The following is a 27162-nucleotide window of genomic DNA, read 5'->3' as shown; positions in this document are numbered from 1 at the left end:
AAAGCCTGCATCTAGACTAAATGACTTAAGAAAGAATTGTGGTTTATGACCCCTTTAGCAGGGACATATCAATGCAAACACTGCACTCAGATACTAGGTGTTAGAGCATGCGCCCTATTCTCGTCAGCGCCGGTCTCAGCCTCTAAGTCCCTATACAGCCGAAGATAAGCCTGAAGTTGTCTATGTATCTTATATTCTGCGCGCTGGGAGACTAAGTCCGCACACAGCTGCGTTAAGGTGGAGGGATGCGCCCAGAGCCTAAGTGTTGGTGTAGGCGCATACACCTCATAGCTCACGCTGTCAGACTAAGTCCGTGCACAGCCGCACTAGGGCGGAGGAGCGCGCCTTGAAGTGTTGAGCGCGCCTCAAAGTGTTGGTGCATGCGCACTGGGGATAGCGGTTCGTCTTGCAAGTTTTGAAGTTCCTGCGCAGCCGCAGGTCAGTGCAGCGGCGCTGGCAGAAGGAAAGTCTCTGCGCAGGTATCGGAGGCGCAACTGAGTCATAAAGATACACCCACCTAGGTGATGGTGATGTGAGTCACCGTGACCATTAGCCTCTCCATTGGCAGGATGATTTAAGGGAAAATCCCCCCTCCTTCACTCGATGTATCTATTGGCTCTCCAGCCATTGTTAAGGTGGAGACAGCCTTTATAAGGTTCAAGGATAGCGTCTTTACTCAATTCTGTCCGTTACCCCTGATGAAGCCAGGTTAGCTGGCGAAACATGTTGGGGGACAGTAATCAGTGTTTTTAGACTGTCCGTGTTAGTTCTGGCAACTAGTGCAGCAAATTAACAGTGAAGGTATCCTAGAGTAAACATTGTTTGCCGCATAGCATCATCTGTAACCAAAACATATATAGGATGGTGTTGCACTGGTTTGCTAAAATAGAGTCCAAGTATGTGAATGTATGGGGAGTGCACCCCCGACTGACATTGCAGATGCAGCAAATATGCTTCAGAACTGACAGGGCATGAGATAGTTTCAACCATTTATTTTTTTGCTCACATTTACTTATAACTAGAAAGGTTTTATACTAATGGCAGTAAAAGTTAAGTTTTAATATCTTGGACAAGTGAGGTTATTAGCCTAAACAGGCTTTATTTTGGTGAACAACAGGGAATATAACAAATACAAACAAATGCGACACTTAAAGGGTTTCTATCACTTCGTATGACATAATTAGCTCTCAGACACTAGCGATCCGCTAGTGTCTGCTCTGGCCAACCATCCTAATATAACAGCTTTTGGGGCAGCCGTTTTGCTAAAAAAATAACTTTTATAAATATGCTAATGAGCCTCTAGGTGCTATGTGGGCGTCATTAGCACCTAGAGGCTCCGTCTACCTTCATACACAGCCACCGCCCAGCGCGTCCCTCCAGCCCGCCCATCTCCTGCTGAAAGGCTGTATTCGGCGCATGCGCAGTGAATGTCTGACCGCTTCCCTGCTCAGACATCTCCACTGCGCCTGCCCCGATGACGTCATAGTGCTCCAAGGAACAGGCGCAGTGGAGATGTCTGAGCAGGGAAGCGGTCAGACATTCACTGCGCATGCGCCGAATACAGCCGCGCACGGCGCATGAGCGAGAATTCGTCCGTTGCGTCACACGGAGGATTGCATTCAGCAGGAGATGGGCGGGCTGGAGGGACGCGCTGGGCGGTGGCTGTGTATGAAGGTAGACGGAGCCTCTAGGTGCTAATGACGCCCACATAGCACCTAGAGGCTCATTAGCATATTTATAAAAGTTATTTTTTTAGCAAAACGGCTGCCCCAAAAGCTGTTATATTAGGATGGTTGGCCAGAGCAGACACTAGCGGATCGCTAGTGTCTGAGAGCTAATTATGTCATACGAAGTGATAGAAACCCTCTTCTGTAGAGATGGAAGTACAGGAACACGAGAGATCATCTCACACCAGCTCAGCCAAACCAAAATGAAGCTATCAACCGCATAGTCAGAAGGGTGGGGTGAGACTATAAAGGGTAAAAGTGATGACCACTGAGCAACAGCTAAGAAAAGGGAAGTGGTCATTAACCCTATCAACACTGAATCAAGAGAAATCAAGGAGGCTGGTAGATTCCTCCACGCTAAGCCAATCTCCTTCATTTCTTGACATCAGTCACCTGAAGGACCGTGACAGGTACATACAGAGGCAGGCTTCTTTGCCTGCATATTAGACCACTACCCCAGTCCCTGCCCCCCTATATGTAACCTCGCTGCCTGTCTCACTTGCTGTCAGTGTTAACTGCTGACAGCTGTGCTAGTTTATCTCTATTCTGGGTGCTTCTTGGTTACTGTGCGCATGGAAGAGACAGAAGAACGATACTCCCAGTGTTTAGCGCTTACATTGTATACTTAGTCCCTTTATACTTACTGTCAGTGCCAAGTCACTTACCTCTTATTTACTAGTACACACTCTCAGCACCAAGCACAGATAGTTCCATTCTGCTTATATCCCTGCCAATGATGCTGAAGATAGACTCCCCTTAAGGCCTCCTGCACACGAACGTGTGTGCCCCGTGGCCGTGCTGCGGGTCGCAAATTGCGGGCAACAATGCACGAACACAGACCGTGGGACCGCCGCAGCGTAAATTGCGGGCCACAATGCACGAACACCGACCGTGGGGCCACCGCAGCGAAGTGAATGGGTCCACATCCGTGATGCGGAATGCCCACAGAATGGCACCCTTGTATTGCGGATCTGCAAATGCGGTCCGCAATACGGCAACAGGCAGAAGGCGTTCGTGTGCAGGAGGCCTAAGAATGTTCAGTTAGAGTGTTACACCCTGTTCACTAGTAAAAAGAAACACTGCTCACTAATCAAATATATTGCAAAAATGTTTAAACCTTTCCGGACATGACGATTTTCCTTTTTTTGCGTTTTAGTTTTTCGCTCTCTGCCTTCCCAGAGCCATAACTTTTTTATTTTTCCATTCACATAGCTGTATAAGGGCTTGCGGGACAAGTTGTACTTTCTAATGCCTTCATTTAATATTACATAGGGTGTAGCGGGAAGCGGGAAGAAAATTCCAAATAGGGTGGCATTATGCGATAAAACTGACTTGTGCTCTCCTGAAATAAAAATTTCTGTTGGCAGTTTAATTCACCTTCATAGTAACTTTGGGCATTGTTCACGCATTGCTGCGGTATAGGTAAATCCGCAGTGCCAAGTCAGCCTGCTGTCCACTCAACATCGTGGTCTACTTTACATTGGGGCTGGCGAGTTACAAGTAACAACCAACGATCAGCTCATTAGGGCACATCAATCCAGTGCACCTGCAAGTGTCCAAGTTTACCACAACGCCGTGTTTGTGAGTGGCCTCCTGGTGGTGATACCATAGGACTCAGCAAGCACAGGCACGCTTCTACAGTATTGATCCAGTGCCCCTGTGCAGGTCTGGGATCGTGAGTGGTAAGTCAGTTCCAGCATGAGCACTACCCATTTCTGGGTTGAGTGCTCGCAGGCAGACCTCCACCCCAACTTCCACACTATAATTGGGGTGGTGAGTAAATTACCAATGTACGTCTCACTCTCCGTTTAACATAAGGAGTAATTTGTCATTGGAATATGTGCAATCTCCATGTACTGCACTAAAACCGCCATTTGATCTACTGCCTATCAGTCATTAAGACTTTTCTTTTTTCTCCTGAATCCACAGCCTATTATCAGCAATATCATTTTATGGAACTGATACATTGTTTCAGGGAAGAATTGTTATCATTAATTCTTTTTACAGCATGGATCCATGAAATAGCTGCTTGACCCGCAGCTTGTGACTTATCTGGACTGTTATTTCTTATACTTTTAGGTTTATTCATTATTGTGATTTTATGCTATTGTGATTTTTCTTGAAATTATATATTGGTAATATATGCCCTGAGTATCTCACTATTTTTTCTTATTGTCATAGGGGGAGATTTATCAAACTGGCGTAAAGTCGAAATGGTTTAGTTGCCCATAGCAACCAATCAGATTCCTTCTTTCATTTTTTACAACTCCTTTGGAAAATGAAAGAGGAATATGATTGGTTGCTATGAGCAACTAAGCTAGTTCTGCTTTTCACCAGTTTGATAAACCTCCCCCATTATCATTATATCTGAAGGCACCAGATAGGTGTAGTCCAGTTTTTATCCATTTGGTGGTTTAAAGTGAACTGTTTTAGGGTGGGTTCACATCTGTGTTCTGGAAGACGGAAGGACAGATGCATTATACTGCCCATACTGTATTATGACGGAATGCAAAACGGAAGCCTTCAAAAAGCATTCCGTCTTAATAGAAGTCTATGGGAATAATAACGGATCATCCCGTTTCCGTTATGTAGAACGGAGAAAAAAGTCCTGTCAACAGGACTTTGTTTTCCGTCTTGCATAACGGGAACCAGATGGATCCGTTATGATTCCCATAGACTTCCATTGAGATGGATCAATACGGAATGCCTCTTAAAGGCTTCCGTTTTGACTTCTGTCTTATGGATTCCGTTATTTTCCGTTATAACTATGTTATAACGGAAGGCCATAACGGATTCCAGAACACCAGATGTGAACCCACCCATATATATATATTTTTTGGTGATAAAAGACATATACAGCAGCAGTTATATAATTTATAGAAACAGTCACTTACGTCGGGTTAGATTTTGGCAAACTCTCGTTGCATGTCAACGCTCAAGATGACAGGTGGCTAAGAAAGAGGGTAGTGTGTTCAAAAGACTACTTATTTAGCTCACCCTCTGTGATATGCAAGGAGTATTTATACACTTAGTGCCCACACTTGGATGAGCACAAGATATTCTAGAATATTTCTTAAATGGTGTATGTTGTACAAAAGCATGGCATTAGCAATGGAGGTCATGTGAACGCAGCCTTAATGTATTAACAACACCGATACATTGTAGCAAATGATTTAGAGGGAAATTTCTGCTGCTGATGTTTAGCTCCACATTTTAACTTCACTTTTTCCAACTGTAGAGAAGCTCAGGAATTCGTGGAAAAATTTGAGGGAGCACTTGGAAAAGGAAAGGGGAAAAAGTTTTATGCTTATAAAGTCATGATGCTTAAAGTAAGTATGTACAGATTTGTAAATGATGTTAACAAGGAGAAGACTTAGGGCTCATTCACACGACCGTGTGAAGCCTGTGCCCATGCTGTGGACCGCAAATTGCGGTCCGCTAAGCACGGGCACCTGCCGTGTGGCAGCCGCATAGGGATCATGGCCTGATTCTATCTTTTTGTGGTGCGGAAGCACGGAACGGAACCGCAGAAAGCACGCCATAGTGCTTTCGTAGTGTTCCGTGGTTCCATTCCACACCGTTCCGCATCTCCGGATTTGCGGACCCATTGAAATTAATGGGTCCGCATCCGTGATGCGGAATGGCCACGCAACGGGACCCGTGTATTGAGGATCCGCAAATGCGGTCCGCAACACGGGCACGGGCTTAACACGGTCGTGTGAATGAGCCCTTAAGGGGTAGAATTGTAGTCAAATGTATTGTTTGCATGTTGGGTAATTTGTTTTTGGGTTTTTAGTCATTTTGCATTTGTGAGAATATTGCATTTGTGAGAATATTGGAACACAAATATATAGATCTTGGAGATCAGGGACAAAAAATGGCTTACTCCTGTGCTACAATATCTAATGGCATGATGGGAAAAATCGTAATATGCTGATTTATTGGATATATAGTTTTTTATTAAACAATTCAGTATTTTTATGTTAAAAAAAAGCTAATCGCTGATGAATACTACCTCCTCTTTGAGAGATTTATACCTCCTCAATACCCCAAGTTTTAAAATTTGCTGTTTTTCTTCCATGACTGTTTATAAAGTGTTTGACACCATTAGATATGTTGTAGATACCTGGATTTTGTATATACTTTAGATATTCAAGGATATGTGTTTTTAATTTCCTGGATGTGCAGGAATATATAATATAATTTATTGCATAATGTACACATGATTATATAAACCAATACTATTCATGTATTGATTGATTGGAAAAGTAATTTAATTTGTGCAATCAGTAAATGTTTTTGTAGATTTAATATACATAGTATATAAACACCAATATACAGTACAGAGCAAAAGTTTGGACACACCTTCTCATTCAAAGAGTTTTCTTTATTTTCATGACTATGAAGGCATCAAAACTATGAATTAACACATGTGGAATTATATACATAACAAACAAGTGTGAAACAACTGAAAATATGTCATATTCTAGGTTCTTCAAAGTAGCCACCTTTTGCTTTGATTACTGCTTTGCACACTCTTGGCATTCTCTTGATGAGCTTCAAGAGGTAGTCCCCTGAAATGGTCTTCCAACAGTCTTGAAGGAGTGCCCAGAGATGCTTAGCACTTGTTGGCCCTTTTGCCTTCACTCTGCGGTCCAGCTCACCCCAAACCATCTCGACTGGGTTCAGGTCCGGTGACTGTGGAGGCCAGGTCATCTGGCACAGCACCCCATCACTCTCCTTCATGGTCAAATAGCCCTTACTTTGAAAGTTTTCCCAATTTTTCGGCTGACTGACTGACCTTCATTTCTTAAAGTAATGATGGCCACTCGTTTTTCTTTACTTAGCTGCTTTTTTCTTGCCATAATACAAATTCTAACAGTCTATTCAGTAGGACTATCAGCTGTGTATCCACCTGACTTCTCCTCAACGTCACTGATGGTCCCAACCCCATTTATAAGGCAAGAAATCCCACTTATTAAACCTGACAGGGCACACCTGTGAAGTGAAAACCATTTCAGGGGACTACCTCTTGAAGCTCATCAAGAGAATGCCAAGAGTGTGCAAAGCAGTAATCAAAGCAAAAGCTACTTTGAAGAACCTAGAATATGACATATTTTCAGTTGTTTCACACTTGTTTGTCATGTATATAATTCCACATGTGTTAATTCATAGTTTTGATGCCTTCAGTGTGAATCTACAATTTTTATAGTCATGAAAATAAAGAAAACTCTTTGAATGAGAAGGTGTGTCCAAACTTTTGGTCTGTACTGTATATGGGGGGGAAAACTCAATATCCAACTGGATATTATCCCCATTACTAAACACCAAAAACGGCCAATCCAGTTAAGAAATAATAAATATCTTTATTCATACATATAGCATAAAAAACTATTAAAACCTGTTGGTGGTGCAACTGCACATGGGGCAAAAAATTGCCACACAGGAGATAACAAGCAATATCAATACCAAAATATGACACAACATAAGTAGAGATGTGGGATCACCATATCAGTTATCATAAGATCATTACATAAAGTGCCTAGTGCTGTGCTGTAAATAAATAATATTCCAAGCCTCTAACCTCTACATATGACATATTGTACCTGTAACAGAGTCTGTATCTCCCTCGTCCCTACGTGCGTTTTGCCTAATGCTTTATCAGACGGCAGTGCTAGCAAAGCGGCCATTTTTTGGTCAGCTGGCCACAAAATAGTGTAATATCGAGCAATCAAATAAATCATATGTACCCTAAAATGACACCAATAACAACATCAATTATTCCTGCAGAAAATGAGCCCCCACACAAGACAATTAGCAGAAAAATAAAAAGATATGGCTTTCAGAAAATGGCAACACAAAAAAAACGCTTGTTTTTCAAAAGTTTTTATTGTGTAAAACTGAAGAAAAAAAATTGACATATTTGATGTTGCTGCGTCCATAATCTGCTCTATAAAAATATAAAAAATATCACATAATCTACCCCCTCAGGTGAATGCTGTAAAAAAACTGTGCCAAAACAGCCATTTTTTGTTACCTTGCCTCACAAAAAGCATAATATCGAGCGATAAAAAATTATATGTACCCCAAAATAGTACCAATGACACTGTCACCTCATCCTGTAGTTTCCAAAATGGGGTCACTTTTTGGGAGTTTCCACTTACGGGTGCATTAGGAGGTCTTCAAATGCGACATGGCACCTGAAAATGATCCCAGTGAAATCTACCCTCCAAAATCCATATGTTGCTCCTTCTTTTCTGCGCCCTGCTGTGTGCCCATACAACAGTTTATGACCACATAGGGGGTGTTTCTGTAAACTGCAGAATCAGGGTAATAAATATTGAGTTGTGTTTGGCTGTTAGCCGTTGCTACTAGAGATGTGAGAATCGAAGCTGACGAAGTGGAATTCGATCCGAATTTCAGGAAAAATTTGATTTGCACCGAAGCCAAATTTCCTCATGTTTCGTGGTAACGAATATCATTTTTTCCTAAAATGGTTGCTGCACGTGTGAGGACATGGAGAAAGAAACTCTGGGAAGACGGGATCACCCATAATGCCATTCATGCAGCCAATCAGCAGCCAGCCAGCCCTGTGATGTCACAGCCCTATAAATACCCTCAGCCATCTTGGATTCTGCCATTTTCCAGTGTACTTAGTGCAGGGAAAGACGTCTGCAGGCGCAATGGTAGAAAAAACTTCATTGTGCTAAAAAAAACTATTTACAAGTGCAGGGAAAGATTATTCAAGGTGTAGGGAAAGGATAGGGAGGAATCATTCCGCAACATTTACGGTATGTTGAAAAGGGTTCAGTAGGGGAGGTTACAGCCTGGGTAATAGGAACAATCCGATTACACCTTGCTGCACTGACTGGGGATCCAAATTGCCATTATACAGCTCTGTAATTTCAGCAAACCGTTCTTATTAGGTTGCAAGTGCTGTTTGATACAGGCATTAACAGGGTTTATTACAAGGAAATATTTCTACGTCTTATTTGCCCTTGTGCGGTGCAGTTATATGTTGTAAAGCATTTTTTGGCTTGCATTAGTGGGAAAAAAGGGCTTATTAGCCGTTGCGTGGTGAAGTGCTAAAATTACAGCCCTTTTTGTCGTGTATTAGTGCCAAAAGTAAAATATATTTGCCGCTAAACGGTGCAGTTTTCTGTTGTAAATCCTTTTGTGGCGTGTATTAGTAGCAAAAGAAAAAATATATTTGCCGCTAAATGGTGCAGTTATCTGTTGCAAATCCTTTTGTGGCGTGTATTAGTGGAAAAAGAAAAAATACTGTATATTTGCCGCTCAGCAGTGCAGTTATCTGTTCTAAAGCCTTTTGTGGCGTGTATTAGTGAAAAAAGAAAAAATATATTTGCTGCTCAGCGGTGCAGTTATCTGTTGTAAAGCCTTTTGTGGCATGTATTAGTGAAAAAAGAAAAAATATATTTGCTGCTCAGCGGTGCAGTTATCTGTTCTAAAGACTTTTGTGCCGTGTATTAGTGGGATAATAGGGCTTATTAGCCATTGTGTGGTGAAGTGAAAAACTTACAGACTTTTTTGGGGTGTTTTATTTCCTTTTAATTTTTTTATTTGATCTAACAGTATGTCAGCCAGAAAAGTGCCAGGCCCTGCACAGAGGCGTAAATGTTTCTGGCGCAGGCACAGGTCGCAGCAGAGTAAGGGTCCGTGGCAGCAGGGGTCACTTCGAGAGGCCTGAGCTCCCAGTGTCAGCTAGCGGTCGTGTTGTAACTAGTGATGAGCGGCATAGGCAATATTCGAATTCGCGATATTTCGCAAATTTTTGGCCGAATATTTGCCATAAATTCACAAATTCGAGAATTCGTGATCACCAGTCATTATTTACTTGATTGCGAAAATCGGCAATGTAATATATTCGCAATAAAAATTTGCTTTTAGGATGTTCACGATCAACACTAAGGGGTAGGCAACTTTCCTATTGGTTGCTAGGGATGTCGCTAAGTGCTAATATTTGCGATAATTTTGCGATAATTTTGCGATTAGAATATTCGCGATCAACACTATTCGTGAATACGAATATATATCACTATATTCTAAATATTAGCGAATTCTAGAAGTGCCGATATTCATGATTAAAATTTGCGATTCGAATATTTGCGCTCAACACTAGTCGTGACCAGCAGCCCAGCGGTTCTTGACTGGTTGACTTGATCTTTGACTTCGTTGCAAGTGACATCAGACACCCCCAGCCAAGAGTCAGTGGGTTTGTCAGACACAACCCTTAGTTGGCATGGCCCGGGAGTAGGCCCTGTGCCCTCACCTGTCCTCAACCTGCCTCTGTCCTTTTCTGTTCCCAGAGCTAGATAAGTATTGTATGCTGTGGGCTCAGCTCCACTATACAGTGAGGACGAGCTACTAGAAGACAGTCAGCAGCTCCAAGATGTGGAGGAGACATCCGCCGCTTCCTCCACTAGGCGGGCAAGTAGTGATGAGGAGAGTGGCATGGGAGCTGGTGTTGCGAGCGGTCAGGCTCCTGACCCAGAGATGGTTAAGGAGGACATCAGTGACATGCAGACAGTACTCGATGATGATGATGTAGCTTATCGCACTTGGGAGCCAGGTGACGAAGGGACTTCATTTCTTTTTTTTTAATGTAATAAATAATGTAATATTATAAAATCCGGTGTCTCCATCATGAATCTGCAGCGTGGGAGCCCCATGTGACTACTACACACTTTCAAAATAATCCTTCAGCGGGCGAATAGACGCCGGATGACCGGGAAGCTCCATGACCTTGCCAGGAGCTTCTGTCGGGAGCAGCGTTTCATTTCTGAGACGTCCGTATAGTGCGGGGGGGATCTGAAGACCCTCTACATCTCCGTGCACCACAGGATGTCCTCCTTCCCATCCATGATGACTGGGAACTCCTGATTTTTTTCCCTGACGAAGAGACCAGGGGCTGGTAGTTATGGTTTGAATCTTGATGAACTTCCCTACTCTTCCGGGCTCCAAGCAATCTTGAAGCTTTGTCTTCTCATTGTCTATAGCTACTAGAGGCCTGTTCATGCCAGGCAGGTTCCCCCAGAAGTATCTAGCTTGATACCGCACTTGCATCAATCTTGACAGGATTCTTCTCCAGGTGGAGAGAAATCGTTTTTTGGAATGCTTTCTCCACTGCAACCACGTTCTCGAAAAACCAGAAGACTGGCCGATTCTCTCCTGTCTTAGGCAACACTTTATTGAGTAATCGTAGAGTAAAAAAACTGCCCCTATAAAGGCCTTTCCGGTGCGGGTTAACCACAGATTAAATTATCAATTATCAGATCGAATTGTCTCCATTCTTCAATCTTTTAAATAAAATTTAAACTTAAATTCGCCAATATATTATCCCAATCTTTGAGGGAAATTCCAGGACAATCAATTTGCCAAGTCTTTTATCTGTCCCATATTCCCTATAAATGAATAGATGAAGCGGGGAGATCGAGAAAACGATTACACAGGGCATGGGGGAACAAAGTCAGAGGGAGGAGCGATGTAGCAAACCTACGTCATCACGTCTTCACCCCCTCTGACAAAGGGGCTTCATCATCGGAAGAAGAGGGGTGGCAGCTTGCCTGTGAGGCAGCGGTGGAGCCAGCAAGTCGCTAGCAAGGCCAGGACTCAGCAGGGTGGCAGCAGCGGGAGGTCGGTAGCCAAACATGCCTGGGGTAGACCACCCACTTCGCACGAGCCTACCTGCCCGGGAAGTAGTGGTGCAGAGGTTCACGAAGGCAGCGGCGGTAGCAGTCAGTGCGTAGTGTGGGGGTAAAATCAGCTACTCGGCGGTGTGACAGTTTTTTGCTAAGCCGCCGGAAGAGGTGAACATGGCCATATGTAGAATCTGTGGGCAGAAGGTAAAGCGTGGCCAGGGTGCCAATGTTGGCCCCATGGCACTGCGTCAACATATGCAGCATCACCATAAAGTGGCCTGGGAGAACCATGGCTCCGATGTGGTGGTCCAGCCTGCCGCAGCAACCGCTGCATCCCCCAGTGGCACACAGCCGATTTCAGGCAGTCAGGGCTCCACCACCTCAGCCGAAGGCAGCTGTCTGTCCTTCCCATCATCTTCTGGTCCTGATGCTCCTGCTACTCGCCATCCTACTCCTTGTCAATCATTTCATCAGCAATCGATGACCGAAGCGATTGCCAAGAGACAACAGTATGCGTGCACTCATCCAACGGCGCAGAAGCTGAACGTGCTCCTGTGCAAGTTTCTGTTGCTGCTGTCCCTCCCTTTCCAAGTGGTGGACTCTGCACCTTTCAGAGAACTGATGGCTTGTGCCGAGCCGAGGTGGAGAGTCCAAAGCCGTCATTTCTTTGCCAAAAAGGCAGTACCAGCCCTGCACACATATGTAGAACAAAAAGTGGGCCAGTTCTTGAGCCTGTCGGTGTCTGCCAAAGAGCTGTAACTACAGTCAGGGACAATACATGTCCTTTACGGCCCACTGGGTGAATGTGGTTCCTGCACAGCCACACCAGCAACTTGGCCAGGTGACGCTGCTTCCGCCTCTACATTCTCACGCCTGCGACAATGTCCGCCTCTCCCTCCTCATCCTCCAACGTGTCCTCAGCCTCCACTGCAGGGACGATTTACAGTGCCCCTCCAGCATACTACATGTGCAGGGCACTGCAGTGTTCGCTGTTCTGCACCTCGTTTGCGACACACACAGGATCCATTTTTTGTGGCTTATTGTTCTGACGGATCAGAGGAAGGGCAAAATAATCAGTGACGTCAACACAAAATTACTGCTGACACCCTCTCCACTCTGTCGGGGGGCCTCTACTTGTATAAGCGTTTAATAGAACATGTTCTGTAGACATCTATGTGGAATCAGCTGACGACGGTGTAAAAGGAGTGCGCTTCTTCTTGACGCTAACATAGACCTGTAAGGCTGAGTTCACACTTGAGTTATTTGGTCAGTTTTGGCCCCGTGACTGCCCAAATAAGTGAAGTGTGCATGAAGAGCGATGCCTGTCATCTGCATGTTATATGGACTGACAGTGTTATTTCACTACCAAAGCAGACTCTCTATGCCTGTTACTGCAAGGCACAGTGTTCTACACTACTATAAAGGCTCTCTGCAGCCAGGAAATAGCCGTTTTTAAACGCGATTCGCCGCGAATAAATTCGGATCGAACCTAATTTTTCCCCCAAAATTCGGCGAACCAGTGAATAGAATTTTTGAAAAATTCGCTCATCTCTACTTGTTAGACTACAGGAAAAAAATGGATTAAAATGGAAAAAAGTGACATTTTGAAATTTCTCCTCTATTTTCCTTTAATTAGGGTTCACAAAGTTTATAAAATCAGAATTGAATCTCTTGAGGGATATAGTTTATAAAATTGCACCACGGAACATTAACCCCACACTAACCAAGACAAACAAAAACATAGAGCATCCTTATACTGTACAGTCGTGGCCAAAAATTTTGAGAATGACACAAATATTAGTTTTCACAAAGTTTGCTGCTAAACTGCTTTTAGATCTTTGTTTCAGTTGTTTCTGTGATGTAGTGAAATATAATTACACGCACTTCATACGTTTCAAAGGCTTTTATCGACAATTACATGACATTTATGCAAAGAGTGAGTATTTGCAGTGTTGGCCCTTCTTTTTCAGGACCTCTGCAATTCGACTTGGAATGCTCTCAATCAACTTCTGGGCCAATTCCTGACTGATAGCAACCCATTCTTTCATAATCACTTCTTGGAGTTTGTCAGAATTAGTGGGTTTTTGTTTGTCCACCCGCCTCTTGAGGATTGACCACACGTTCTCAATGGGATTAAGATCTGGGGAGTTTCCAGGCCATGGACCCAAAATGTCAATGTTTTGGTCCCCGAGCCACTTAGTTATCACTCTTGCCTTATGGCACGGTGCTCCATCGTGCTGGAAAAGGCATTGTTCTTCACCAAACTGTTGTTGGATTGTTGGAAGAAGTTGCTGTTGGAGGGTGTTTTGGTACCATTCTTTATTCATGGCTGTGTTTTTGGGCAAAATTGTGAGTGAGCCCACTCCCTTGGATGAGAAGCAACCCCACACATGAATGATCTCAGGATGCTTTACTGTTGGCATGACACAGGACTGATGGTAGCGCTCACCTTTTCTTCTCCGGACAAGCCTTTTTCCAGATGCCCCAAACAATCGGAAAGAGGCTTCATCGGAGAATATGACTTTGCCCCAGTCCTCAGCAGTCCATTCACCAAACTTTCTGCAGAAGATCAATCTGTCCCTGATGTTTTTTTGGGAGAGAAGTGGCTTCTTTGCTGCCCTTCTTGACACCAGGCCATCTTCCAAAAGTCTTCGCCTCACTGTGCGTGCAGATGCGCTCACACCTGCCTGCTGCCATTCCTGAGCAAGCTCTGCACTGGTGGCACTCCGATCCCGCAGCTGAATCCTCTTTAGGAGACAATCCTGGCGCTTGCTGGACTTTCTTGGACGCCCTGAAGCCTTCTTAACAAGAATTGAACCTCTTTCCTTGAAGTTCTTGATGATCCTATAAATTGTTGATTGAGGTGCAATCTTAGTAGCCACAATATCCTTGCCTGTGAAGCCATTTTTATGCAACGCAATGATGGCTGCACGCGTTTCTTTGCAGGTCACCATGGTTAACAATGGAAGAACAATGATTTTAAGCATCACCCTCCTTTTAACATGTCAAGTCTGCCATTTTAACCCAATCAGCCTGACATAATGATCTCCAGCCTTGTGCTCATCAACATTCTCACCTGAGTTAACAAGACGATTACTGAAATGATCTCAGCAGGTCCTTTAATGACAGCAATTAAATGCTGTGGAAAGTTTTTTTGGGATTAAGTTAATTTTCATGGCAAAGAAGGACTATGCAATTCATATGATCATTTTTCATAACATTCTGGAGTATATGTAAATTGCTATTATAAAAACTTCAGCAGCAACTTTTCCAATTTCCAATATTTATGTAATTCTCAAAACTTTTGGCCACGACTGTATACTGGCCAACGTTCACACACAAGGCCACAGCTAGCACACATCACACAAACCAGCATGCATGTGAACCACCCACAGCCAGTATGCAGAGTGGATGCAGCCAGCCTACATGGCACAAGTGTCAGGAAGTACACAGTGATATGGACACTTGAGCATGCATACACAAACCACAGTTCACACACAGGAGGCTGTAAGCTACACGTAGTTCAAAGCAACCAGCCTATACAGTAAGAACCCGCAGCGAGTATGCGAGAGCGACTAAAGCGAGTATACATGGCAACCAGAGTCACAGTGAACTGCACTGTGCCACCCTGCTTCTGTGTCACATACAGTGGTACAAGCTACTGTTCTCTTCTTGCCTGTAGCCTGAGTGTTCTGTAGGATGTGGCAGACACACACACTTGCCTATGCTAGAAATCTGCCCTGTATTACTTTGGGTTGACCATTAATATCAATTGTACCATGTAATGCTTAATTTCCTTTGAGGTGGTGCTTCATGGGAACTGAAGACCTGCTGATGGGTTCACTCACATTACAGCTGATTGCTGGGGGATCTGAGCAGTGGGATACCCTATGAACAGCTTGTTTAAGGCCTCCTGCACACGACAGTATTTTTTCACGGTCCGCAAAACGGGGTTCCGTTGGTCCGTGATCCGTGACCGTTTTTTCGTCCGTGGGTCTTCCTTGATTTTTAGAGGATCCACGGACATGAAAAAAAAGTCGTTTTGGTGTCCGCCTGGCCGTGCGGAGCCAAACGGATCCGTCCTGATTTACAATGCAAGTCAATGTGGACGGATCCGTTTGAAGTTGACACAATATGGTGCAATTACAAACGGATCCGTCCCCCATTGACTTTCAATGTTAAGTCAGGAGTTAATATACCATAGGATCAGAGTTTTCTCCAATCCGATGGTATATTTTAACTTGAAGCGTCCCCATCACCATGGGAACGCCTCTATGTTAGAATATACCATTGGATTTGAGTTACATCGTGAAAACTCATATCCGACAGTATATTCTAACACAGAGGCGTTCCCATGGTGGGGACGCTTCAAGTTATAATATACTACGAACTGTGTACATGACTGCCCCCTGCTGCCTGGCAGCACCCAATCTCTTACAGGGGGCTGTAATACGCACAATTAACCCCTCAGGTGCCGCACCTGAAGGGGTTAATTGTGCGTATCATAGCCCCCTGTAAGAGATCAGGGGCTGCCAGGCAGCAGGGGGCATACCCCCCTCCCTCCCCAGTTTGAATATCATTGGTGGCCAGTGTGTGGCACCCCCTCGGCCCCCCCTCCCTCCCTCTATTGTATTATCATTGGTAGCCAGTGTGCAGCCCCCCCCCGGCCCCCCTCCCTCCCTTTATTGTATTATCATTGGTAGCCAGTGTGCAGCCCCCCCCGCCCCCCCTCCCCCCTCCCTCCCTTTATTGTATTATCATTGGTAGCCAGTGTGCGGCCCCCCCGGCCTTTCTCCCTCCCTTTATTGTATTATCATTGGTAGCCAGTGTGCGCCCCCCCCCCCGACCACCCCTCTATTGTATCAATATCATTGGTGGCAAGTGTGCGGCCTCCCCTCTCCCCCCCCCCTCCGATCATTGGTGGCAGCGGAGAGTTCCGATCGGAGTCCCAGTTTAATCGCTGGGGCTCCGATCGGTAACCATGGCAACCAGGACGCTACTGCAGTCCTGGTTGCCATGGTTACTTAGCAATATTAGAAGCATCATACTTACCTGCTGCGCTGTCTGTGACCGGCCGGGAGCTCCTCCTACTGGTAAGTGACAGGTCTGTGCGGCGCATTGCTTAATGATCTGTCACTTACCAGTAGGAGGAGCTCCCGGCCGGTTACAGACAGCACAGCAGGTAAGTATGGTGCTTCTAATATTGCTAAGTATTGGGGGGGGGGAGAGGGGAGGCCGCACACTGGCCACCAATGATATTAATACAATAGAGGAGGGGCCGGGGGGGCGCACACTGGCCACCAATGATAATACAATAAAGGGAGGGAGGGGGCGCCCGGGGGGGGGGCGCACACTGGCTACCAATGATAATACAATAAAGGGAGGGGGGGGGGGGAGGCCGCACACTGTGCCTCCAATGATATTAATACAATAGAGGGAGGGGGGGCGGGGGGGGCCGCACTGGCCACCAATGAAATTAAAACTGGGGAGGGAGGGGGGTCTGCCCCCTGCTGCCTGGCAGCCCCTGATCTCTTACAGGGGGCTATGATACGCACAATTAACCCCTTCAGGTGCAGCACCTGAGGGGTTAATTGTGCGTATCACAGCCCCCTGTAAGAGATCGGGTGCTGCCAGGCAGCAGGGGGCAGTCATGTACACAGTTCTTAGTATAGTCTAACTAGAAGCGTCCCCATCACTATGGGAACGCCTCTGTGTTAGAATATATTGTCGGATTTGAGTTTTCACTAAGTGAAAACTCAGCTCTGAAAAAGCTTTTATGCAGCCGGATCTTCGGATCCGTCTGTATGAAAGTAGCCTACGGACACGGATCACGGACACGGATGCCAATCTTGTGTGCATCTGTGTTTTTTCACGGACCCATTGACTTGAATGGGTCCGTGAACCGTTGTCCGTCAAGAAATAGGACAGGTCATATTTTTTTGACGGACAGGATACACGGATCACGGAGGCGGATGACAAACGGTGCATTTTCCGAGTTTTCAACGGACCCATTGAAAGTCAATGGGTCCGCAGAAATTCACGGAAAACGGAACAACGGCCACGGGTGCACACAACGATCGTGTGCATAAGGCCTAAAGTGGAGAACCCCTTTAATGCTGTAGCTTTCTCATAATTAATGTAAATGCCATAGTTTTAATAGTTGTCTATTACAATCATATGTATTTAGTTGCAGTGAAGTAAACACAAGATATAACAATCTGAAAAGAGATTTAAATATCTGTAGCAAATACAGTATTTGAAGTACTACTACTAAAAATAATAATAATAATTCCAATTTTGTTTTTACCCTCTAGAAATGGATGAAGTTTCAAAGAGATTTTGAAAATTTCAAAATGGCCTGCATACCATGGGAAATGAAAATCAAGGAAATTGAAAGTAAGTGCATGTTACGACATGCCAATAGAATTTAATTTTACCTGAATTTTTGGTAGCGCTTTAGAAACTGAAAATAGCACTTGTAATAAATAAAATACTAATAAAGTAAAGGAGTTATCCTCAGGATAGGTCATCAATATCTGGACGTTACGTAACAGGTCATCGATACTTAAGTTCCAGAAAGCTCTATTTATTTAATTTGTTAATTGACTTACCTCAGTAATAGAAAATGTCACAAATCTGATTTTTATTATGGTTAACTTATAAGTTTATGTAATGGGCATTTCAAGGTATTATACCTTACCCTCAAATGGTAAAGATATGAAGATTTGTGATAGATGTAGTAATGCCAGCAGTGCAGAATACCTTTTTGTTGACCAGAGGCCGCCAGTACTATGCCCACAACGATCTGGTTCTGAGACTATTGAAATTTACGCTGACGTGTAATTACTTCCTGTTTGATGGAGTCTTCTACCACCAGCTCAGGGGCACGGCGATGGGGAGTCCCTGTGCCCCATCGTATGCCAACTTGTTCCTGGGCTGGTGGGAGGAGACAATTGTATTCGGTGAATCTTTGGCCCATATGGATGTACATGTGGGGACATGGGTCAGATTCATCGATGATATTTTTCTTTTGTGGAATGGGGAAGCTGGCGAACTGCAACATTTTGTGGAGGGACTTAACACCAATGATGTAGGGCTGCGGTTCACCTTAGAAGTTCAAAAAGATTCCCTACCCTTTTTGGATATAATGATCATGAGAGGAAGTCGGGGTGAACTGCAAACTAGAACATATAGAAAGCCAACATCCACTAATTCCCTTCTAAACTGGAACAGCCATCACCCCCTTCCCCTGAAAAGGGGTATACCCACCGGACAGTACCTACGAATGAGGAGGAATTGCTCCACTTTTAAGGAATTTAAACAACAGGCTGATGACCTACGAGAGAGGTTCAGGGATAAAGGCTATCCTGAATCGACCCTCAGAATAGCCTATCAAAAAGCGTGTACAAAAAGTCGAACGGAGCTCCTCCATCCCAACAAGGTAGAGAATGGGGATAAACAGATCCGGCTAATAGGCACCTTTGATGGGGCTGCCAGAGAAGTACTGGAGGTTTTATCCAAACACTGGAACATCTTATTGCTGGACCCAGACATAAAGGAAATTGTTGCACCGACTGCAAGCATAACGTATCGCAGGGGTCGGAGCCTGGGAGACCGCTTGATACGCAGCCACTTCGGCGGAAACAATGAACAGCTGGGGACCTGGCTTAAACCCATTGAGGACTGCTTTCGCTGCAGTGGCTGCGTTGCATGCCCGTTCATTCAGAAAGGTTCAACTTTCATCAGTAATGTAACCGATAAGAAATACTCCATCAAGGGATTTCTTAACTGTAGATCTAAAGAAATCATTTACAAGGCCACATGTCACTGCGGCATGGAGTATGTGGGTAAAACCAAGCGTGAATTTCGAAGGAGGGTGGGGGAACATCTTGGAGACATCAGGCACAAAAGAGACACCCCACTAGCCAAACACATAGAAATCATCCACAATGGTAACGGGAATGGTCTCATGTTCATGGGTATTGAAATAATCCCTCCCCTGAAGAGAGGGGGCAACTGGGATAGGAGGATATTGCAGAGGGAGGCTTGGTGGATTTTTGAGCTCAAAACCTCCAATCCTACTGGCCTCAATGAACAGCTTTCCTTTAACTGTTTCATTGAAGAAACAAGATCCACCTACTGAATGTGGGTTGGGCCTACCCTGCCATGTCTCCCATATCCCTCTGAGGCTGTCAATTTTACAGTTTACTTGCCTCTTGTTAAATAAAATCCAATCCTCCCACTTGTTCCCCTTGACATTGCCACCTGAGGGACAGCTTCTTCTAGGCTTTATTAGGGATTACTTACTGAATATCCTAGTGAGTATCCCAGTGAGAATCTGCCCCTCGGTATTTGACATCAACCTTAACCAATACACACAGGTGTGCATACCAATTGGTTTTTCTTTTGTATCACTGATGGTGTTCTGTATGCTTTATGCTTCATGGGATAGGACTCTGTCCCTGAGTGTCTTTACATATTAGGAATCTGTCCCTGAGTGTCTCTACATATTAAAGTCAATAGAGAAATGAAACTGGCCCTTTGGAATATTTAAAATCCTAACCATTGATCAAAATCTATCCGGTCCTGAACCGTTAAAACCTGTTATTAAATACTCTAGGTAGCGCGTCCTATGATTGTATGGAGCGACGCACCTCATTTGGCTGTTATGGCCAGAGAAACAAATGGATGGTTTGTGGGGAGTGGAAGTATGCCCATCTTCACTTCGCCACAAGCGTACCATGGACTCGTCCCCCGTCGCTGCTGCACCAATCGTAGACTTAAGAGATTTGGGCGCAGCAAGGGGGCGGCACTGATAGCGCCGCTCCCGATCAGGTGATCCTGGATGATGACGTGACTAAAAAACGTCACGGCGCACGTGACTGGAGACGGCACGATACAGGATCATGTGACTGGGAGGGGAGGAGCCAACTAGACGCGCGAGGCTTAAAAAAGACGCCAGCGCGAGTAATCGCTCCCCACTGCCACACGCAGGAGAGGAGTGGACCCAGGACGCGAACAACTTGGCAAGCTAAGTACACCCTATTGAAACTATTGGACTGTGCTCTAGTTGTGGGGTCTGACAGTTGAGACCCAAACAAGCATATACTGTTTGTTTGCCTTGTTGGAAGTCCGGGTATTGGTCCCCTGATGATCTGGCATAAAGCCAGTGAAACGCGTAGGGACGTTTTATTGCTATATTGAATTGTCTGCCCTAGTATGTGACTGGTCTGTATTGTTTCTGACGAAGCTGGGCAGTCACCGGTCATTTTCAGGGCCATCTAGGGACAGACAGAGAGGGGTATAAGTAAAAGTTGGGTCACAGGGATATTCTTAGGGGAAGAGACTCAGCATCTGTCTCCCTCTTTTATTTCTTTCCCTGTTTTTTCCCAACTCACCCCAGAGTGAGTCAGCGAACACACCTCCTGGCTGTGAATATCTAACTATCTACCAGTTCACTGTGGTGGGCAGTTGTGTGTCGCCTCTTAGTGAGGTGGTCTGTTGTATTATCAATTGTGGGCCTATTATTTTAAAGATTATTAATAAAAGTACATTTTAAGGTTTCCCATTATTCAGTTTATTTCTATTTTTCCAGTTGGGTGCCATTTATAATATAATATTGTGTGACCAGCCTTGATCCTGGTTAAGTTAAAACGGTATTATACCTTACCCTCAAATGGTAAAGATATGAAGATTTGTGATAGATGTAGTAATGCCAGCAGTGCAGAAAATCCATTGTGTTTACTCTAAAATCTGCTTGGCTAAATGCATATGTCCATCTTCCTTATAATATTGCTTTTTGGAATTATGACTTTTGTCATGTCTGTCAAAAAACATACTGCAAAAACTGCTAGTGTGGGCCTGTTCCATAACTTATTTGATTATTTGCTATCACCATTACCTACCCTGCTAAAGCCTATTTATATGGTCAGACTGGACCTGACTATACATAAGTATTGTTTGTTAAGACCTTTTAACGGCATTTTACAGGGGCATACTGTACAGATAACCAGTCGAGGAAACTGCACATCCACTACGAGACTTGCCACTAGGTACCCAGTTCAACAAGAGCTGGCAAACTTGCTTTGCTACTTCCCTATCACTACACTAAAGCAGAATAGCTGCCCGGATAAGGGTGATCCCACTCAGGAAACTAACTAGTTAACCCTCTAGAGTCCCTGCAGATGGTATGGAATCCAATCTTGTATTTACCATGTACCTGCTAGCAGGTAAAATGGAAAGGTTGAGTAGTCATACTAGATGGGATCATAGACAGCAGTAAGACATCATTGCCAAAACAGTCTCCGATAGCAATGACAGAAACAAGCCATGTTAAAACCAAGAGAGACAAAGGTAAAGCTAAACAGTCCCAGGTCAACCAATGTAGCAGGCAAGAAAAATTGAAAGAAAATTTGGGTAGACAAGTCGGGTAAAAATAAAAGTACTAACAAAATGCACAGAGTAATCTAGCACACACAGGAACTAGGTTGAAAGTACAATAACTGACATTCTCTTGGTACGATTTAAGTAGAGTGCAGATCTCACTGATTGGAGTTCAAGCCAAGCTCCCTTCTGTATCTCTGCTCCATATGAGGAGCAAGAGCAGGTCAGCACAACTCTGAGGCTATGCCCTCTCCTATGTCTTTGCCTGGCTTCTGGAGCAGAGATTGTTACACATACTCAACCCAAGCTTGATTAGTTATTTAGGTCACAATGAGATACAGAAAATCAATTATCAGTTCAGATTTCAGTCATTTAAAACTCACTGTGGACACGTTTCAGGAAATGTCTTTATATATGGGTAAGGATTAGGTTTAGGTGTTATAAATGGGAGAGTACCACTTGTGAATTTCTCGTAGGTCTTGGCATCTATACTTTCCAAAATTGAAACCTGTGAAGTAGTTATGAACTATGTTTTTAACAAGTTAATATCTATGACTGTTAAGCCAACCATAATCATATATTATACTTCTATAACCAGGTCACTTTGGCTCTTCAGTTGCATCTTATTTCATTTTTCTTCGCTGGATGTATGGAATTAACATGATACTCTTTGGACTGACATTTGGTCTTGTCATGGTGCCTGAGGTATTGAATTCAAAAGATTTATCTGCATCTTGGATATATTAGCTGTTAATGAGTAATTGTAGATACTCACAGTCTTCATTCTTTTGTGGGTGCTGAATAGAAACAATCCTGAAATATATGTAATTTTTTTTTTATTCTTCATTCAATTGTGTCAGTTACAGAGCTTGCTTTGTCTCTAGTGCCGTAGTTTTCTCGTTGGTCTTTATGTGTTTTAAATTGGTTATAACCGCACACATCATTCATCCATTGTAACGCAGCAGCAAATGAGATAAACTTAAACTGATGGAAACCAAATCCATCTAAGCATGTATCCAACATTCTTTAAAAGTTCTAGTTTGTGACTTGTTTTTAACACTAAACAGCAATCAAAGGATTTCTACAAGAAATCAATCAATGCTGTGTATTGATCAATCTAATGCTTCTCAGCATAATGTATAAACAGTACATTAGGTATTTTGTATACTTTTTGATCAAAATGCATAAGCCCGCTAACTATGTCAAGGTGACCTCTTTTGAGTGGCACAAAACAGCATCTGCAGGCGGCGCAACCCAGCATCCCTGCAACACTCTTTCCGTCAGGCTAAGCCTCCCCTGTCACTGGGCCGCACCAACCCACAAGTATAGCACCACAGCAACGACAGCCGCCATGCAGCACTGCCCCATGTGAACAGTTAGCTTCTGAGACCACATTGAGAGGTGAGTTTTTTAGATCTGTTTACATAGGGCAGAGCTGCACAGTGGTTGCTGTTGCTGTAGCACTGTGCCTGTGGGTTGGTGTTGCCCAGTGCCATGGGGGGCTTAGTCTGACAGCAGGGGTTGCACTTTCTGCAGGTGCAGTGTTGCAGTTGCAGTAGTCATCATGTGATGCTGCGCCATTTTGGATTAGGGATCCATTTGAAAGAGGTCACCTTGATGTGGTGAGTACGCTTATGCATGATCAAAAAGTATAGAAACTATAATACTGTATATAAATTATGCTGAGGCGCATTAGATCATGCATTTTTCATTATGTCATAAAAATCTATAAATTACTTTTCTTAGTCTTATGTAGATTGAGTTTGATTGTGTTAATTTTCATTTACAAATACATCTATATTTGGTGACTAAAGAGGGATCTCTCGAAGTTACAAACTTAATTTGTTGTAACATAAGTGCTAAAACTTGTTTACTTCATCCATACAGAGAGTAAGATATTTGCCTGATAGTACAGACTACATTAATTTTTGAAAATACATATTCCTTATTTGTATGTCCACTGTTTATAGGCATTGATGGGGAAACCATATGGTTCAATTCCAAGAAAAACTGTTCCCAGAGCAGAACAGTCTTCTGCTATGAATTTTGCTACCCTGTATGATTTTAGCGTAAGTGTTTTTCCTATAAAATTTTATGAATAGATGCTTTTTCAGAATACATGGCCCTTGTATTTATCTGTTTGTTCTCAATGAATCAAATCATACCCCTTTTCAGGCAATGTTATATCATTATAGTGTGGCGAAATGCATCATTCCTTACATTGTGAGCACATTTTATTTAACCCTCTTTTTACATCTTACAGGGATTTGCTCAGTATTCTGTCCTCTTTTATGGTTATTACAATAGTCAAAGGACCATTGGATGGCTGCAGTTTAGGTTACCTCTTTCTTACTTATTAGTTGGAATTGGCACCATTGCATACAGCTTCATGGTTGTCATTAGAACGTAAGTGGGTTTGGCATGTTTGGTTTTGAGTTTCTATTCTTTAAAAAGAGGACAAAATCATGCGTTCATTAAAGTATGCCATATTTAACTGTTTTTCTTAGCTTAAGACCTGATTCATACAGCAGTAATTTATGTACTATCTGTACTGTGCACCCGCATAGCACACTGGCACATTAAATAATAGTGCAATTCACTCAGTTCTGGAACCATGCACCATTCATGTCTGTTTTCTGTCTGAGACGCACTGACTGTGAGTGTTACTGAGTACACTCTGGCTGTGCACTCAAATTTCATACCACTTGTGGCAGGCACAGCACTATGAAGTGCCTTTTGCGCTGTGGCATTAAAAGAGTTTTGATATCTCTGACTTTTTAGTCTAACCAGACTGTCTGTTACTCTGTAATTCCTCTAGTGCCGTTCTATGGAAACAATAGGTTTAAAGAGCACACTAAATGCTTGAAATAACTTCTTTATTAACTTCAACTTTTCTTCATATATAACACTGCCGCCTCCGCAGCAGATAGTCCATGTACATAACACATGCTGAATAAAGTATCATAAAATGGCGGTATGCATAAGATGGTGGTTCAACTGTTCAATCTTGTCATTCAACATAAAATGGTGGATATATTTCTCTCTTGAGTATCTGTACTTTAAGTTATTTAAGTACTGTATGATCTCTCTGAGAAGTATATCTGAGGTCTAAGTATTAGTTCTACTTGCTGAATTTGGTCTCAATTTGCAGTATGCAGTTAGCAGTAACTATTTGCAGATTGGTTGAGTATGATCTGGTATGGTTGTATGCAATTTGGATTGCAATATGAAATTTGAATTTGGATTTTGAACTTTGTAGTTTGCAATTGGTGGAACTGTAAGTAAACACACATATAACTGGTTCAGTATACCGTTCTAAACACTATATTAACAGTAGGAACATTATATATCTGTTTTAAATACTTATTTTGGCCTCTCTGCTTCCAAAAAATACAGCTCTTAGTGGAGTGAATGTCTGTTCAGCTTCTCTCTCTGGTGAATAATAATTTTTAGCAGCTCCTGCTAGGGAATTTCCCACACAGGCTGTGTGTGAAGCTGGCTGGGATTGGCCAAGACTCCTGCTGTTTGTGAGGCTGACTGTGATTGGTGTAGACTCCTGCCCAGCAACAACAGTTTAACTCTATGCTTTCTGTTGTTTCTGATGTGTCATTGAGCTTACCTCACATATATATAATGAATCTTAAAGGCATATTATCTTTTCTGCTTCTGTGAACACAATATATATATAGCAGTTATATGACATCCAAACATGAAGTCACTGTAAATAACTCTGCTTTTGTCTTTAACACACTAACATAGAAACTGTATTAAGGTTATTGGCAGGTCTAGCTGTATAAACATATAAGCTATGATGGCAACCTAGGACAGGTCTTAGCTGGACAGCTACACCACTCCCCTCCATCATATCCCCCATTCCTCAAATAAAGACTACAACTCCAAATAACATTGGAATAACTGCCCACAACAGCCTCTTGTATACATAGGACATAATAAAAAAAAAACATATGGTCCTTAGAAGGTCTTGAAGTTAGGTAAATACAACCTCACATGAACAACACATGATAAATCACATTGTATTTAACAAAAAAATAGGCCAAAATGCCGAAGGTGTGCGTAAAAATTAAGTACACCTTTACTGCTTCTATAGGAATTATGAGGGTAGGTAGCAGCCAGGTACTGCTAATCAAAGGCACTCGATTTACTAATGATCAGCAAATGTGACCACCTATATAAAAGAAACACATCAGCAATGATCTAAGGCTAGGTCTACACAACGACATTTGTCGCGTGACAATTTTTATAATGATAGTCTGTGTCGCACTGCGACATGCTGCGACTGCGACAGTCGTAAAAATCCCCTCGAAATTGATTTTTCTGCGACTGTCGCATTGCAGTCGCAGCATGTCGCATGTCGCAGTGTGCCACCAGGTGTTCAGGAATTTCTGCACCACCAAAATCAGCACATGCGCCAGGCAAGGGATGTGCATCAAACCTGCTAGGCCCACTGCTGCTACGAGATTTTGCCCATTATTGCACACCACCAGGCCGGGCTTGAGGCTTAGTGGCACCAACCACTCATCAGTCTCTTGTTCCATGCCCGTCCACAACTCCTGCGCGGTGTGGGTTTTTTCACCCAAACAGATGTGTTTCAAAACAGCCTGCTGTCGTTTCCCCCTGGCTGTGCTGAAGTTGGTGGTGAAGGTGTTACGCTGAGCAGATGAGGAGGTGGTAGAGGAGGAGGAAGCGGAGGCAAAGAGAAATGCCCTGCAATCCTCGGGGGCGGAAGGACATGCGCCAAACTGCTATCCGCCTCAGGCCCAGCTGCCACTGCATTTAACCAGTGTGCTGTTAGGGAGATATAACGTCCCTGACCGTGCTTACTGGTCCACATATTGATGGTTATGTGGACCTTGCCACAGATGGCGTTGCGCAGTGCACACCTGATTTTGTCCCCTACTTGGTTGTGCAGGGAATGGATGACTCGCCTGGAAAAGTAGTGGCGGCTGGGAACTACGTACTGTATACGTCTCCATCTCCACCAGACGGAATGACAGCATTTCAAAGGCCAGGAATTTTGAAATCCTGGCATTCAGGGCCAGGGATCGTGGGTGGCTAGGGGGGTACTTCCTCTTTCTCTTTTTCTCCAGTGTTTGGGAGATGGACAGCTGAACGCTTCCATTGGACAGTGTGGAAATGCTTGGTGACGGTGAAATACGTGGAGGCGTTGCTGCCACATCCTCTGTTTGCGGGGTGGCAGGTGCCACTGTCAGTCACTTGTGCTCAGGTTTAGAACATTTATTTTTAATTTCTATGTATTTTATGTTATTTTAAGTTATTTCCCTATCCACATTTGTTTGCAGGGCACTTGTCCTACTCTTACCCCCATTTTGCTTCCTTTTGCAGCCCTCTAGCCCTTTCCAGGACTTTTTTAG

At 43.7% G+C, this 27162-nt stretch overlaps 1 protein-coding gene across 1 annotated transcript in view; it reads left to right on the top strand.

Annotated features, from left to right (window-relative positions):
• LOC120990867 (transmembrane channel-like protein 1) overlaps window positions 1–27162 on the top strand; it is a 90554-nt gene that overhangs the window by 25444 nt on the left and 37948 nt on the right. The window contains exons 6-10 of the mRNA XM_040419750.1: window positions 4966–5056; window positions 17701–17782; window positions 22368–22474; window positions 23740–23838; window positions 24033–24175. Of these exons, the coding sequence (XP_040275684.1) occupies window positions 4966–5056; window positions 17701–17782; window positions 22368–22474; window positions 23740–23838; window positions 24033–24175 (522 nt within the window). The remainder of the gene's footprint in view (window positions 1–4965; window positions 5057–17700; window positions 17783–22367; window positions 22475–23739; window positions 23839–24032; window positions 24176–27162) is intronic.

Source organism: Bufo bufo, chromosome 2 (assembly GCF_905171765.1).
Source record: "Bufo bufo chromosome 2, aBufBuf1.1, whole genome shotgun sequence".
Classification (NCBI taxonomy): Eukaryota; Metazoa; Chordata; class Amphibia; order Anura; family Bufonidae; genus Bufo; species Bufo bufo.
The sequence above is the reverse complement of the archived record's forward strand: the minus strand, read 5'-3'. Positions and strand labels throughout refer to the sequence as shown.